The following is a 17,121-nucleotide window of genomic DNA, read 5'->3' on the forward strand; positions in this document are numbered from 1 at the left end:
AAGATCTTACATTATACTTAAAGTAGGACAATCTTACTTGAAATTATACCGTAATAAGTTAAATATTCAGGGTATAAACCATAATGCAACCATTAAAAAAATAAAAAGATGTATAGGTAATAAGCCAATAGTGGAACCAAAATGGAATGCTAGGCTGGGCGCAGTGGCTTGTGCCGTAATCCCAGCACTTTAGGAGACCGAGGCAGGAGGAACACTTGAGGCCAGGATTTTGAGACTAGCCTGGGCAACACAGTGAGACCTCATCTTTAGAAAATATTTAAAAATTAGCCATGCATGGTGCTGCACATCTGTATTCCCAGCTACTCGGGAGGCTGAGGTGGGAGGATCACTTGAGCCCAGGAGGTTGAAGCTGCAGTGAGCCAAGCTCATGCCACTGCACTCCAGCCGGGGCAGCAAAGCAAGACCCTGTCTCAAAAAACAAACAAACCAAAAAACACCTAGATCTCCTTTTTGAAACACTGCAGTAAAAACTGGCAAAACTGAAAGGAGAAATAAATCCACAATTATTATACAATAGGAGATTCTAACACTCTTAGGAAATGATAACCTTACAAAGTAGAATAGGGGAAGATACAAAACACTTGAAGTACCCATCAACCAACGAGACCAAACTGGCACTGGGAGAACACTCCTGACAGCAGCCGGTGCATGCTGCTCTCAGGTGCACAGGGGACAGTCACTGAGACAGGCCCCACGCTGGCTCAGAAACCTGTCTCGACGAATTTAAAATAACTTCAGTCATCCGAGTTCTCTTCTCTGACCCCCAGTGGAATCAAGACAGTGTGGCAGAAACACAAATCAGTGAACAGAAAACAAAGTCCAGAACAGACCCACACTTACATGGCCAATTCATTCTTGTTTGTTGGTTGGTTTGTTTTGTTTTGAGACAGGGTCTCACTCTGTCTCTCAGGCTGGAATGCAGTGGCACAATCTCAGCTCACAGCAACTTCTGCCTCCTGGGTTCAAGCGTTTCTGGTGCCTCATCCTCCCAAGTAGCTGGGATTACAGGCATGCGCCATCATGCCTCACTAATTTTTTTTTTTTTTTTTTTTGGTACTTTTAGTAGAGATGGGGTTTCACCATGTTGCCCAGGCTGGTCTTGAACTCCTGGCCTCAAGTGATCCACCTGCCTTGGCCTCCCAAAGTACAGGTGTGAGCCACCATGCCCGGCCAAATTCTTGTCAAAGCAGCCCAGTTATTCCAACAGAAAGCAAAGTCTTTTCACCAAATGGTCCTGGAACAGCTGGGTATTTACTGGGAAACCAATAGACCTGGACCCTTCCATCCCATCACTCATGAAAATGAATTCGAAATGAATCATAGAGGGGAATGTAAAACCAAAAACTATAAAACTTCTAGAAGAAAATATAGGAGAACTTCTTTAACACCTCGAGGGCAGCAAAGTTTTCTTAGGATACAGAAGGTAAGGATCATAGAACGAAAACTGATAAATTTAAGTTCTCATAATTTAAAACACTGGCCTTAAGAGCTTTCATTTTCCTCAGAAAACGAAAAGGCAGTGAATGTATCTGGCAAAAGACTTGCATGGAGCCTGTGTACAACTCAACGGAAGAGAAAAAGCTCAACTAAAAATGGGCAGCAGATTTGAACAGACATTTCACAAAAGAAGATGTACGAGTGTTCAATAAGTACAAGGAAAGATGCTCAACATTTTCAGTCATCAGGAAAATGCAAATCAAGACCAATGGAACAGAACAGAGATCCCAGAAACAGACACATGTACACAAAGCTGTGATGATCTGTTCAACACATGGCCTGGGATCCATGGGATAGCCATATGGAAAAACATTAATCTTCGCCCCACCTCAGCCAGAGAAAATTAATTTCATATGGATTACAGATCCAAAATTAAAGGCTTAACAATAAAATTTCTAGAAAATAAATAGAAATTACTTTTGGAGTAGGGGAAAAATTCTTAAACAGAACACACAAAAATGACAGATATTGGTCTATATTAAAATTAAGAGCTTCTGGCCGGGCGCGGTGGCTCACGCCTGTAATCCCAACACTTTGGGAGGCCGAGGCGGGCGGATCACGAGGTCAGGAAATCGAGACCATCCTGGCTAACACGGTGAAACCCTGTCTCTTCTAAAAATACAAAAAATTAGCCGGGTGTGGTGGCAGGCACTTTTTGTCCCAGCTACTCGGGAGGCTGAGGCAGGAGAATGGCATGAACCCGGGAGGCGGAGCTTGCAGTGAGCTGAGATCACGCCACTGCACTCCAGCCTGGGCGACACAGCGAGACTCCGTCTCAAAAAAAAAAAAAAAAAAAGAAAAAGAAAAAAGAATTAAGAGCTTCTGTTCATCAAAAAACACCACTAAGGGCATGAAATGTAAATTAGTATAGCCATGATAGAAAACACTATGGATGGTTCCTCAAAAAATTAAAAATAGAACTACCATTTGATCCAGCAGTCCCACTACTGGGAATATATCCAAAGGAAATGAAATCGATAAATTGCAGCTATCTTTGCCCAAAACACAGATTGGGCAAAGATACCTGCAATACATTTACCAAGCAAAGGCCTCCAACCCAGAATGCACAAAGATTTCTTGCAAACCAAAAGACAAACAACCAGATAGAAATATGGGCAAGAAAACACTGGAAAGGTAGCTCATAGAAGAGGATATTCAACCAGCCGATTAGTATATGGAAAGATGGCCAGCATTTCTAGTCATCTGGGCAATGCTAACAAAACCACGAGGTGCCATATGCTCCCAGGAGAATGGCTGAAATGGAAAAGTCGAGGCGGACCACCTGGAGACAAGGCCTGGGGCAGCTGGAACTCCATCCTGGTGTGGGTTGGGGGTCAGCTGGCGCAACCACTTGGAAACAGCCTGGTAGAGCCTTACCCTGTGGCCCAGCAACTCATAGCCAGGGGCAGAGCCAAGAAATATGCGCACATATGTCCCTCAAAAGATGGATGCAGGAACATCCATCTCAGTATAATCTGCAGCACCCGGAAACCAGAGATTCAAATGTCCATCAACAGTAGAATAAAAAAAATGCGAGGTATTTGTCCAATGGAACAGTATATGGTATAAACTATGCCTACGTGCAACGTGGATGAAGTTCACAAACACAAGGTTGAGACACAGAAGCTAGATATAAAAAGCGCTCGTACCGGGGGAGCCCGTCACATCCAGCTCACAGTCAGGCTCAGGCCACCTAGGGCTGAAGTCACCAAGGGAAGCAGGCAGACAGGGTCTCCTGGAGAGGACTAATTACTTGGGTGTGCCATGGTTTGTACCCTTTCTCCATAAAAAATTTTAGAATTCTATATAAAATCAAACACAACTATAAACTTTACACTAATAAATCTGAAAATTTCGATTGATTGGATATATTCCGAGAAAACCCACAAGAAGAACCAAACTTGTCCAACCCACGGCCCACAGGCCGCATGTGGCCCAGAACAGCTTTGAATACGGCTTAACACAAATTCATAAACTTCCTAAAACTTTATTACACTCTTTTGCAATTGTTTCTTTTAGCTCATCAGCTATCATTAGTGTAGTTTATGTGTGACCCAAGACAATTCTTCTTCTTCCAATGTAGCCCAGGGGAGCCAAAAGATAGGACGGACGCCCCGATGGATAATCCAAGTATTTTTGTAACGATTTAAAAATCAACATGGTGAAACCCCATCTCTACTAAAAATACAAAAATTAGCCGGGCATGGTGGCAGGCGCCTGTAATCCCAGCTACTAGGAAGACTGAGGCAGGAGAATCACTTGAACCCAGAAGGCAGAGGTTGCAGTGAGCCAAGATCATGCCATTGCACTCCAGCCTGAGCAACAAAAGCAAAACTCTGTCTCAAAAAAAAAAAAAAGAAAAGAAAAGAAAAAATCAAATCCCTTATTTAAAACCGTCCCACAAAAAGGACTCCAGGCTCAACCCCACTCTGAATTATACTCTAAATATTCCAAGAAGAAACAGTACCAATCTTACACCAACTCTGGCGCCCTGGCCTGGGCTCCAGGGCCTCCCTCCTGCAGTGACGAGGAGGGTCTCAGACCTAAGGCCCCCATCCCTGCCCCAGACCCAGTTGCTGGTAGGACACTGATTGGGAAGGAGCATGTCCCTATCCTTTGGGGTGGTGTGCTGGCCTCGGGGACCAGCTGCTCCCTGTCCCCTGCGGTAGGTGTCCTGGCCTTGGGGACTGTCCCACGAAGACAGATGGGGAGGCCCAGTCCCAGCAGTGGTCTAGGTCTGGCTGCTCCTCTGGCCAGTGTGCTGTGTGGCCCTGAGTAAGCTCATCCCCTCTCTGAGCTTTCATTCCCTCATGGATACGTGGACCACCCTGCCTGCCCTGACTGTAGGTTGCTGGGCTACAGACACTGCTCCCGCAGAGGCACCCCCAGGGCCATGCCTGCTCATCCCAAGAGCACCTCTGCCTGCGCAGGCCCCTGCCGCTCCCTCGCTGCTTCACGGGCCTTTCCTTGCCCTTCTGCAAGATGGCTCACAGCCCAGGGCCCCTCTGGCTCTGCTCGCAGGCCTGGCAGGGCTGGAGGATGGTGTCTCCTGGAGGAGTTTCTCTCAAGCGGAGGAAGAGGAGGGCAGGGGGTGAGGGCACGCAGGGCTGGGTCAGTGCCAGGGGGCATCAACACTCACCCCCACGCCATCCCGGCCCCGCCACCTTCCTACTGCTCCGGGGGCCAGGCCCAGACCCCTGGCCTCCATAACCCCCCAGCAGAGCCACAACCTCCGTTTCCCCCACCTGCCAAACCAGCCTTGCCCAAGGCGTCAGCCCAAGAATTGTACCCCTGGCAACCCCACAACACGATCTCCTCCACAGGCCCCTTCTCCCTAACCAGGCAGTGAAGGGGCAAGACCCTGTCTCCCTTCTGCACAGCTCTGTCCTGGCCACCTGGGCCCATCTCACTCACCTTTGCATTCAGACACTGCCCCACCACCTGACAGGGCCCCTGCTGCTCCCACCTGGACGCACCCCCAACCTGCACAGACAGAACTTGGCCAGCCCCACCGCTCTGCCTCCCAGATGGCTGCCAAACCCTCCACTCCTTGCCCACCTGCCCCCTCCCACTCCCTCCACGTGGCCCTGCCAGGGCTCCCCAGTGCACCCCACAACCCTGAGGGACCACCAGCTGGGGCCACCCCGGCCCCTCTGGAGCTGCTTGGAGCTCCAGCCACACCAGACCCACAGCAAATTCGTGGGATGGGGCGGTGCCAAGGAAAGGGACAGGAATCTGGCCAGAGCCTGCCCACCGCTAAGCCAAGGGCAATGGCAGGTAAGCCACTCTCTGGCCTCAGTTTCCCTTCCTGCTCCGCCCAGACCCTGCCGGTCAATCCCCAAGGTGGGTAACATATGTGAAAACTGAGGCTGGGGGAGGGGAGCCACTTACCCAAGGGGACCCAGCCAGTAGGTGTGGAGCTGGGGCAACTACCTAGCAGGGCTGGGGGCAGAGGAGGGTCCCTGGGTCACTTGGCCCACAGCTGCTCCCCTGGCAGCAGGTGCAGCTGGGGTCATGAGTGGGGAGGGGCTCCACTGCCTCGGAGACCGGGTGTCCCAGGCCCTGCCCAGCACTCAGGGTGGGGCAGGTGTTCTGAGGCTGCCCAGAAACCCAGCCGCCTCCCCGTCCCTCCGCAGCCTCCCCAGCCAAAAAGCCCCACCCAGCTGGCAGAAGCCTGGATGGGTTGGGGGTGGGGGGCAGCTGCCGTGAGGCCCAAGAAAGGGTCAGGAGGGCAACTCCTTGGAGAAGGGACTCGCCAGGCAGGGAAACACAGGTCTGCTGGGCTGGGGGTGGGCACCACGGTCAAGGGCCCCTGAGCTGGGCACAGCCGGCTGCACTCCCAAATCTCTCCAGGGTAGTCTTGTGGGTGTTGGGGCCGGTGAGGGAGGGTGTCGACAGCAAGCCCTGGGCACACCCTATGCTGGGAACCTGCATGGGGGAAGGAGGAGGAGACGTGACCAGCCCTGCTCCTGCTGGCCCTCGTGCCTGGTCCTGCCACGGGCCCACGCGGGACAGTCCTCAGCCCCACCCTCAGCCACCGCACTGGGAGCGGCTGTTCCTACACTGCCTGTGGTGGGGATGGAGTGAGAGGCTCCGCGAGCGGCAGACCTGCCTCTGGCCACAGAGCTGCGCAGTGGGGACCCCTCCAGCCACTGGGCTGGCAGGAGCCTGGCCCAGGAACACAAACAGGAAGGGGGAAATCCTGCCCACAAAGGGATAAGGCTGCGCAGCCAGGCTACCGGCCTCGGACCCGCGCCAGTGGGGAGAGAGAGGAAGGCCCCCAGTATCCCAGTCCCCCACCAAGAGCACCGCCTCCCAGGCCCGAGCTCCTGAGGAAGCCCCGCCTCGGCCGCAGAGCGCAGGGGAGGCCGCCTTTGCCCGCCCCACCTCCGGTTCTCCCAGACAGGCTCTGCAAGTGGCCCCATCACCTGAATCATGACACTGCTTGTTGACGGTCACCAAAGCCCCACTTCACAGAGGAGAATGTGGAGGTGACTTGCCTGAGCCAGGCCCAGCTGGTCAGGCTGTTGGCACCTGGTTCCTTCCCCAATGCCCTTCCCCTACTCCCCGGGCCCCCCAGCGCCCTGGCCTCAACACTACCATTAACATTCCTGCGGGTGAAAACTTGAACCTTGTGGAGGGACCCTGGGACCCAGGTCAATCCCTTGCATGCCAGGGCAGGTGGGGGTGGTACCACAGTGAAAGCCGCAGAGGACACCCACCCTGGCCCAGAAAAGCTGCCTCCCCGAGAACTGGACTATCCTGGGGCAGGGCCTGAGCAGGCGGGGCCTCAGGAAGTGTGTTTGGGGGACGAGCAGATCCTGGCTGGGAGGCGGGGTGCGGGCGCGGGGAGGGGCGGAGCGGGAGGGGAGAAGGAACACAGGCTGGGGAGTGTGGCAGAGGCTCACCAACACCCCTGCTCCACAGCTGGGTCCAAATTGAGGACTCCCACCAGCCACCAGCTAAATGAGGGTTCTTGGAGGGTCCAGAACAGGTCCGTGGGGGGAGGAGGTGGATTTTGCTTAAACAAAATCCAAGTTTGCCTCTAAACTGGCAGCCCCAGGGCCCCATCTCTGGCCTCCAGGTGGGAGGGCATGGTTGGGTGCATTTGCAAGTCCCCAGGGCCCTGGGGGCTGGCAGGGAGGAGACTGGCTCTCCAGTGGCCGGAAAAGTCCATCCTGGGTGGGAGGAACGAATGGCCCACTCCAGGTTTGCAGGTGTGTGTGTGCACACGTGTGTGCTCACAGGATGTACGTGCTCAGGTGCTAGGGCGCGTGTGCACTTGTGTGTCTGGCCTGGGCTCCTCCCTCTGAACACCCATGGACAGCCCAGAGTGAGGCCGTGGAGGCGGGAGCCCTGTGGGAGTCACTGCCCTCGGGCTGGAAACCCGGTGCCCACCCAGACGCAGGCGCACACAGCCGGCTGCACTTGGGCCTCACCCAGTCGTGGAACTTCATGAAGAAGGTGCCAAGCGGCCTGACTGTCATGAGACCTTCAGACTTTCCTGAGCAACATTCCCCGCCCCTCCCCGATGCTTCTTGAGATAACTCTCTCGGGATGAGCTCAGGCTCTTGCTCCTGCCTCTGTCTGCCTCCAAGGCTGCAAGAGGGCTGGGGAAGCCAGACTCAGTCCCCTAGACCTGGGAGCTGGGCTCCTTGCCCATCCAGCAGCCATTCCCCACTGCAGCCCAGCTGCACCCGTGAGGCTGTTCACATCACCGTCTCCCGAAACAACCTTCCGTAGCTCCCTGGTGCCGTCCATCGGTCAGACTGGCCTGGCAGCCTCTCCGTGCCTGCTCTAGCCCTAGCCGACATCCCCAGCCTCTCCAGCCCTCACTGTGCCTGCCTGGGCCACAGGCGCTCTCTCTCTGGGCTTTCCCAGGCTGTCTTCTCTGCTGGGCAAATTCACAGACTGAGCTTGGCCACTCTGCCATGGCTTCTGGACACTGCCTGCTCCCTGGTCCCCAGAACACTTTGCTCACCAAGCACTCAGAGCCTGGCACACAGTAGGTGCATAATAAATGCTAGTGCAGGCAGTGCATGGGAAAAAGGAAGGAGCTTGTCAGATCTCCTGGAAAAGCCCGGTAAGTCTGAGGGTGGGAGCCAGTTGATGGGGATGGGAGGGCAGCAGGTGGGCCCAGTTCATCTCCTTCTGCTCCTGGAGAAACTGAGGCACAGGGTAGCACATGCGCCACCTCTCCAAGGGATTTGGCAGCCAAAAGGAACAGCCCCATGCTCCCATCCATCCCAGGCGGGCTAGCCTGAGCCAGTTTCCCTGGGCTGAAAGGCCGGCCCCACAGACGTCCAGGGCAGTGTGACCCTGTGATGGGGCTACCCATCGCCCCAGGCCCCCACAGCCCACCTCGGGCACCCCCAGGAGAGTAAACCTGGCCTTTGGAAGCAACCACCCTCCACAGCCACCCAGGGCCCCTGTGCACCAAGCAAGCACAGGGTCATCTGAGGACCCTTCCCCAGGCCCCACGCCCACCTTGGGGACTTGCAGACCTGCGGCTGCCCTGAGTGTGGGTGCTCTTGGCATTCACCTCCCCCCACACCCAGGCTCCTTGGAAACAAGAGCCACTGTCCCCTACCTGCCCAGGGCCCACAGCTCGGTGTCCTGCCACACACCTTGTATGGCCTGGGCTCCGCCGGCACCCCAGGGACCAGGACCCAGGAGAAGGGGCTCCGGGGCTTTCTCCCTGACATCCCTGCCCAGCCCGCTGGCCCTGGCTGGAGCCACGGTGAACTAACACCCCTGCCCGTCTGTCAGCTGCAGGTCAGGGGGATGCCTAGCCCAGCTCTGTTCCTCCAGCCCCCCTTGCTGGTGGCCTGCTGGCCCCCACAGACCCGCGGAAGAGTGAGGCAAGCAGGTGTCCAGGGATGGACACAGGAGCCACTTACCAAGGAAGCTACAGACGCTCTCCCAACTGGCCCAGAAGTGAAGATCCCAACTGGCCACCTCCCCCTGCCACGCCCGGTTCTTCCCTCCACAGCTCCTCCCCCCATTGTCCCGCCTCCGCCTGCTCCTAGGGCTGGCTCTGGACCCTGCCAGGACCCCCACATCGCACCAGAGGGAGTGGGCGGGTCCCCTGATGGGCCAGGAGCCTGGCCAGCCCCCAACACTCACTAAGCTTCTTGGAGCTGGGGACCCCACCCTGAGTGCCCCCCCCCCCGCCACCCCGCAGCCTGAGCAGCTGACTGCAGAGTAACAGACCGCTCTGAGTCACACAGCCAGCCCAGTCTGGTGAGTGCCTTAGTGTGCGCCAGGTCCTGCTGTGTGGACAGACACAGGCCTGAGGCAGGTCCCTCCCAGGCAGGCTCTGCACAAACCCTGTGTCTCAGTTTCCCTATGGGGGCCAGGACAGAGGCTGGCCCAGAAGGGAGGAGAGGCATGGCCTAAGGGCCTGCCCCCATGGTCACTGGGCCAGTGACCTTGGGGCCTGGTCATCTGCCACCTGCCTGAGCCCCCAGGGCAGCCGACCCTGGCCTCCCTTCAGCCCGCTCAGCCCAAACTCACAGCGGCCACCACACCTCGAAGCACCAGGGTATCTGGTAAGCAGGGTGAGGTGGGGCTCAGGAACCAGCATTTTTTGAAACAGGGTCTCTCTCTCACCCAGGTTGGAGTGCAGTGGTGCGATCATGGCTCACTGCAGCCTCAAACTCCTGGACTCAAACCATCCTCCCGTGTCAGCCTCTCAAGTGGCTGGGGCTCCAGGTGACGCCACCACACCTGGCTAATTTAAAAAAATTTTTGTAGAGATAGGATCCTCCCATATTGTCCAGGCTGATCTCATACGCATGGGCTCAGGTGATCCTCCCGCCTTGGCCTCCCAAGTGGCTGGGGCTGCAGGCACACACCAGCATGCCTGGCTAATTTTTAAACTTTTTGTAGAGACAAGGTCTCCCTGTGTTGCCCTGGCTAGTCTCAAACTCCTAGGCTCAAGTGATCCTTCTGCCTCAGCCTCCCAAACTGCTGGGATTACAGGTGTGAGCCTCCGCACTGGCCTAGCTTTTTTTTTTAACAAGCCTCCCATCCTTCCCCGTCATTTCAATACAAGTGGTGGCTGAGAAACACCTGAGTCCCATGACCCCAAGTCCCCCACTATCCAGAGCTCCAGCTGCCTGGCCCACCTCCTGGTCACCTCACCCTGCTGCACCCTGGGCCCTTAGCTCCCACTCCTCTTTGCTCTGGGCAGCCAGGAGGCTCCAGCAGGACTCAACCAGCTGTGCTACGTGTAGCCCCACTGGGATCCCAGGGTGCCAGCCCTGTGCCCATAGCCTGGGTGTGGACGTGCCTCCAACAGGCAGTCTGGAGCAGGCCCGCACAGCCGAGGCCCAGCCCAGGCCTTAGGGGCAGCGAGGGGTCAGACCCAGCCTGGGAGGTCAGCGATGGAACGGCTTGCACCTGCACCAGGCCCCAACGGCATGGGAAGAGGTGGGAAGGTGCAGCTGAGAGGGCTGCCCGCGCCACGGGATGCCAGGGCGGCCTGAGGTGGGCACACAGAGAAGGGGTCCTCAAGTAGGCCAGAAGACTTCAAGGGCAGGGAAGGCTCTGTCCCAGCCCCAGGGCAGGGGCACTTGCCGGCAAATGGGGTGGGAGAGGCCTCAGGGGCTCCTCAGGCCTGAAAGGCGGGGACCTGATTCCAGGCCCCTTCTGGGCCTCCCCCCATTGCAATACCCTAAAAAGGCTGACACAAAAACCTAACGGTCGCAAAGATAGAAAACGACTCTATTTACACGGAGGCAGGAAAGCTGGCCACGTCTGCTCCAGGGACACTCCCAGACAGCTCTCACCTGGGAACGCTGTTTACCTGTTTACCACCTGACACCCACACTCAGCCAGGCAGGGCAGGGCTGGCTGAGTCAGCGCCGTACCCAGAGGCCCAGCCCGGCTGGAGTGGGACAGGAAGGAGACGCTGGCACAGAGCGGGGCCGTCACGCCAGACACAGCACTGACCCCCACAAGAGCCTTTGCTGGGGCCCCCACCCCAGCTACGCCCACCTCACAGCAGCCAGAGGGAGGTGCCCTGCACAGCTGGCCACAGCGCTGGCCACGCAAGCCCTTCCCAGACCCTCGCTGCAGTGCGGCCAGTGTGGTCCGCCAAGCCCTGGAACACATGACCGAGATCTCCTCCTGGTGCACCCTCCCCAACGCGGACAGCCATGGGAATGCACCACACCCTGCCCCAGGCCCTCTCCAGACTCTAAGCACGTGCCACTGGCTCTGCCTGGGGCACCCTCCCAGCTCAGATCCTGGACTTGCTCCCCCGCCAGGCACTCAGCACCGAGCCCTCGGCTCCAGAGCCCCTGGCGGTGGGTGCCCACAGCACGGTGCAGACACACAGCAAGGGATGGGGTCAGGCTGGAGGCCCTGGGCTCTGGCTCAGGAGGCCACTTACTGGGAAGGGTAAGAGCTGGAGAGCCATGCTTCACACCCTGCCCCTGTTGCTACCCACTCCCAAGAGAGGCACACTTGACCACCAGCAGGCGGGTGCTGGGCAGGGCCTTGCTCACCTGCCTCAGTTCCCGGGGGCCCCACCTACCGGACCCCTGGCACCACGTGGTGGGACTCAGTGGTCAGGCAGGTGTCTGATCAGCTGGAGGGTTGGCAAGCAGGGGCTCTGCTAAGCCAACACATCACAGACCCGGAGACCTAGGCCATCCGGCATGTCCCGTGATGCGCACTGCACAGCTAGTCCTGGCTCAGAGCTGCTAGGACCCAGGACCAGCTAGGAGTCGCCATGGGAACTCGGCTGCTGGCGGGGGCCAGGGAGGGCTGAGGGCAGCGGATGGTGAATCAGCCGGGAGGAGGCCAAGGCGTGAAGCTCGGCATTCTCAGGGTGTGTGTCACCAAGGAGCCCGCGGTGCTGGCTCACCCAGGAGCCAGGCCTGCCAAGCAGCAGGAGCAGGGCGAGGACCGAAGGCTGTGGCCCTAAACAAAGGGGCCTTAATTCCACCTGGTGGGGGTGAGTCATGGGGCCTCCTGCCCACCCAGGCGCCATCACCTGACAGCCCCTCCAGCCGGCAGGGCTCACACGGACATAGCCCAGTAAGGGTCCCCCAAGTGTCCCGCCCCTGCCGCATCCCGGGTACCCCCAGCTGCCCCTGCTTGGCTATACCCTCAGCAGCGCCCAGGCAGGGGTGTGGCTTGAGATCCCTTTCCGGACTCCTGCCTGGAACAGCCTGTGCAATTGCCTAGCCTCCCACCACCGCCACCCCTGCAGGAAGGAGTCCCTCCGAAGAGCTCTGCAGAGAGGAGGCCCCGATGCCACTCCCACCCTCACAAGCACACACTGGGTCAGCAGGTCCGAGTGCGCAGCAGAGCTGGCAGGGCAGGGACCCGCAGCCGGAGGGGAGGGGAGGGCGGTGGCTGCAAAAACCTCTGCCTGGCCTCTGTGGGGTGCGGGGATGGGGGAGTACCGCCTCCCGCCCCAGCCCCTCCCCACCCCCTGCCTCCTGGGCTCAGCTCCATGTTTCCATTTTAGAAAGTGCTTCTGACTATTAAATATTTATCCCAGCAAGGAAGGCCTTGACTCCCGGCCAGCCGATGACTTCCAAAAAAAGGAAAATAAAGGGAAATCTGGAGGCCCAGGCTGAGTGCAGGTGGGGCTTGGTGGAGACACCCTCAAGCTCGCAGCGTGGCCGGGGATCCCGTCACCCTTAGAGCGGGTGGAGGGGAGCAGAGGAGCATGCCCCGTCCTCCTTGTGTGTCCAGTTAAGCCTCCGCTAAGCTCCCTTAGCTAACCTGGCCTCCACATCCCCCACGGAGCAGCTTCCTTCCCACCAAAACTGCCCTAAGACCTATGGGGCTCCCCGGTGCCCTCAGGACAAAGCCCTCCCTCCAGCAGCTGACGCTGCCACCTCTCCATCCTCACCCCACCCCGTCCCAGATGCACTGGGTTGAACACCTTGCAGGTCCCTGACTTCGCCCTCAGCCTCTGCAGGCTCCTGCTGCTTTGCCTCCGCTTCTTTTTCATGACCAGTCCCGGTCTCCATTGGGCCAGTTGTCCTCCAGGGAGCCCTCTCTGGCCCTTCTGTGCCCCCTAAGGCTGCACTGGCCACAAAAATGGGATTCACATTTGTTGACTGAACAATGGGTGGATCCTTCCTCTGCTGAGCTATGACCTCCCAGGTCCCAGGGTTCCCGGGGTGGCTTTGAGACCCAGAAGGATGGGTGAACAGGCCGCCAGACAGACGGGGAAGCACCCCCACAACTCACACCATCCCTGAGCGCAAGGTCTGCCTCTGCCAGCCGGAAGACCAAGCTGGGAGAGTGTGGCATTTTACTCCTGAAGTGGGTGGCAGGGACCCCCAGATGGCCAGTGTCCCCCACTTGCTGGGGCTTGGGGGCCTTTCCTCCCCAGCACCTATACTTCTCCACACCTGGCCAAGCCAGCCCCTAGCTGAGCCTGAAACACAGAGGCCTTCCGCATAGGTGTCACAAGAGGAAGGACACAGAGCGGGCCAGAATCTAAGGGAGAGCTGGGAGTGAGCCCAGCAACCCAGGGGACTTCCCAGAAGAGGCAGCTCCTAGCCCAGCCCAGAACAGAAGAGCTTGGCCAAATGGAGAGAAGGCAATGAGGGCATTCCTGTTGTAGGCCCAGCCACGATGAGCCCAGATGGGAGTGGGCACTCAGCTTCCTGGGCATGGAGAAGGCCGGGAGGGAGCGGGCTCCTGGGGCATTGGAACTGGAGGCTCTGCGGGCTTGACCCTCCTGTCCACTTCTGAGCCTCACCCCCTTCCCTGAGCTGCACCAGGTGGGCACTGCCTGAGGCTTGGGGCAGGAGCCAGAGGCCAGCAGGCAGCCCAGCCTCCCTCCCTGGTGGTCCAGCTTCTGTTTCCCCACCAGGGAAAGAGCTGGGGTTGTTAGGAACACACGTACAGCATCACTGTCGGTGGCTTCTGAGAGGCCACCTCACTGGAGGGCACTCCAGGATGCCCTCTGCTCCCTCCTCCTCAAGGCCCATCCCTGCCACTAGCGGCTACAGAGGGGCTCCTTTGCCTGCGGTCACCCTGCCTGGTGGGGCAGGGCAGAGCCAGCACCTGTCAGAACAGCATGTCACCGACCAAAGCGTGCGACATTCTGCTCTGGCCCCTAAGAGCCCAGGGAGTCACTGCCTCACTGTCCCCAGCCTCAGTGTCCTTGTCTGCAGAATGGGAATACAGCCCTCCCCCAGTGTAGAAGACCCAGTCAGGGAGACACCAGGGTGGCGACAGACCCGCCCGCGCTGTCACTCGGCATCCCTGGCTGCATGGAGCTAGCAGCACAGGCAGCTGCAATCACTCCTGACCCCGAATGTGAGGTCCTGACCCACATGTGCAGCCTGAGGCCCTGAAGAGGGCACCAGCGAGGCACAGAACAGCGAGACCACCTCCACAGCTGCCCTGCTTTGCACCCTTCTTGGGAAAGGGCCCGGCCATCTCATGACCCCCACCCCAGAGGAGAGACCACCAGCGAGGCACAGAGCAGCGAGACCACCTCCACAGCTGCCCTGCTTTGCACCCTTCTTGGGAAAGGGCCCGGCCATCTCATGACCCCCACCCCAGAGGAGAGACCACCAGCGAGGCACAGAACAGCGAGACCACCTCCACAGCTGCCCTGCTTTGCACCCTTCTTGGGAAAGGGCCCGGCCATCTCATGACCCCCACCCCAGAGGAGAGACCACCCGCACATCTTCGCATGGTATCACCACCTGGGGCCTTCCCAACACGGTGGTGCTTTCTTGGGGGGTCGTGGGAGGTGCTCAGGCCACGCCGGGGCAGCAGGTGCAGGGTGGGGGCTGGGGCCGGGGAGGGGTTCCCTGTCTCCCCAGTTATCAGGGGCCCAGCTCTGCCCCTGGGAAAGAGGCAACCTGCCCCTGGAGTAGGCAAGGGTGTGACACCCAGAGCCCACTGGGAGTGAACTGGCTGGTGTTACAGTCGGCAGCGCTGCGTGGGGTGGTCCCAGCAGGGCCACCAGGGGGCAGCCTCGGCACAAAAGTCGCCCAGGAGATGGCTCCCTGCTGGGCTGGTGCCTGGTGTGTCTGGCAGAGGGCAGGTTTGGACTGGACAGGAAGACGAGAGCAGGGAAGAGTCCGCCCATCTCCAGCCTGCTGAGAGGAAACTGCAGGTGGAAAAGGCCTGGACCAAATCCAGGCTGGGAAAGGCAGTAGTTGGCAGGGTGCTTGTCAGGAATGCACGTTCCTGGGCCGCAGGGTTGGGGAGGGTCTGGGAACCGGTGTGCTGGACAGAACCCCCAAGGTCTCTGATCTTGCAAGTCTCCTACCAAAGCTCCAGCGAGAGCCACTGACCTTATTCCCTAAGAGCGGATGGTTCCGTAGGCTGGACACAGGGAGGGACTGCCCCAGACGGGCTGGGAACCACGAAGCCAGCACAAGCCTCTGTGGAGGCAAGGGGTGGATGAGATGGTCCTGGACCCTGCAGCTTGGGAGTCTCTGGGTGTCCGTGAGTGAGGAGGAAGCAGAGCAGAAAGGCTGTGCAGGGAAGCTGGGGGCAGGGTAGTGGTCCCATGCCTGGGGGCCCTGCCCTTCTCCCTCTGAGGAGGTCGACCTGCAGCCATGTGGGCAAGGCCAGTCATAGTGAAAGAGGAGGGGGCCAGGGGCCTCCAGCCCACCGGAGCCATCATCCTCCCGCTGCTGTGCCCAAACACCTTGGGCTCCCATCTGCGACACCGTGAAGCAGGTGCTGTAGGGGCCTCCCTGCTCTGGAGCCCCCCAGACAAGCCTCCCACCCTAAGTGTGCACCAGACAGACAGGCCACAGGAGGGGCCTTGGTAGTGCCTGCTGCAGCTGGGGGGCATGCCCAGGCCAGGGGCACCCCTCTCACCTGCAGCATTGTCGGCACCATTAGCATTGACCTGTTTTCCCCAAGGAGTGGGGTCCAGCCTGCACCAGTGCCGGCCAGCCCAACCCCCTGGCCGGTGGCTGCCAATGCCCTGGGTGTGGTCAGCTGCAGCAGCATAGACCCAGCGCCCAAGGGACTGCCCCGCCCCCCTCAGCCCCGCCCTCCAAGATGCTGAGACACCCAGGCCCTGGAACCAGGCCCAGTGCAGGGACAGACACACAAAGAGCAGCAGGTACACATGCCGTAGCCTGCGGCTCAGAGGGAGGCTACTGACCATCCCTGGGGGCATGCCAGTAGGTAGCACCCACTTTCCCTTGCCCAGCACTGCGGGACCCTGTGGCCTGACTTTGACCCCATTCAGGCCCCTCACCAGGCCCCAGACCTCAGGCCTAGCCCTGCCACAGCCTCCACCTAGCCAGCGACCCCACCACACTGCCACACAGTAGACGCAGCCCAGCCCTGCCTGGAAGCCCCGGACCAAAGTGGAGAGCCCAGACTCCTGGACCAGCCTGGCTGCTCTCCCCCAAAGCAGGTGAGAGGGCAAGCCTGGTGCAGGTGCCCCGGGTCCCGGCGGCCCCGGCTTTCACGCCCCTTGCAGACAGCAGCCCTGCTCCAGAGTGCGGTAGCACCTCCCAGGAGGCCGCCTCTCGACCAGACAGCGTCCCAGGAGCGGGGCAGGAGCGAGAAGGAGAGACAGACAGGGACCGCGAGTGACAGAGGGAGTGAGCGACAGAGACGAGTCAGCCACCGAGAAACAAAGTGAGCGACAGAGACAGTCTCAGAGGCCGGGAGAGGAGCAGGGACCTACAGCCACGGACAGGTAGAACGCGAGGCACGGGAGAAGAGACTCCAGCGGCCGGGAAGGCCCAGAACCACGCGCGAGTCCCGCAGGCGTCTCCGAGTCCCCCGCCCCCAAGGCCCGCACTGCGCGCCCCTGGACACGCCCCGGCGCGCGCCCTCGCGCGTAGCCCACCCGCCCCAGGGGAGCGGGCTGCAGGCGGGGAGGGGCGCACCGCTGCCGGGGGTTCCGGGCCAGGTGGGCAGCACCATGTGGAAGCAGTCGCACATCGCGGCGGCCAGGCGGTGCGGGCCTGGCGGCCCGTCGCGTCCAGTCGCTGGTCCCGGCTCCGGCGCACCGGGCGGGCGGGAGCCGCGCTCTGCCCCGCTGCCCTGCGCTGCCGCGGGCGGCCGACCTCGGACTGCGGACACCGCGCGCCAGGCTACCCAGCCGCTCAGCTAGGACCCCGCCCGGCTCCGCCC

The 17,121-nt window shown here is 59.4% G+C and overlaps 1 protein-coding gene across 6 annotated transcripts in view; it reads right to left on the bottom strand.

Annotated features, from left to right (window-relative positions):
• Nucleotides 1-17,121, bottom strand: part of AHNAK2 (AHNAK nucleoprotein 2) — a 41,854-nt gene extending 24,733 nt beyond the window's left edge. For 2 of the 6 annotated variants that reach the window (XM_063596414.1, XM_055098078.3), the window contains exon 1: nt 16,875-17,059. In XM_063596414.1, coding sequence (XP_063452484.1) covers nt 16,875-16,929 — 55 coding nt within the window. In that variant the 5' untranslated portion in view covers nt 16,930-17,059. Of the gene's footprint in view, nt 1-8,918; nt 9,220-16,874 lie in introns of those variants that run through there. The other 4 variants (XM_034938275.3, XM_063596415.1, XM_034938276.3 and 1 more) reach the window with 4 other exon arrangements.

Source organism: Pan paniscus, chromosome 15, assembly GCF_029289425.2.
Source record: "Pan paniscus chromosome 15, NHGRI_mPanPan1-v2.0_pri, whole genome shotgun sequence".
NCBI lineage: Eukaryota > Metazoa > Chordata > Mammalia > Primates > Hominidae > Pan > Pan paniscus.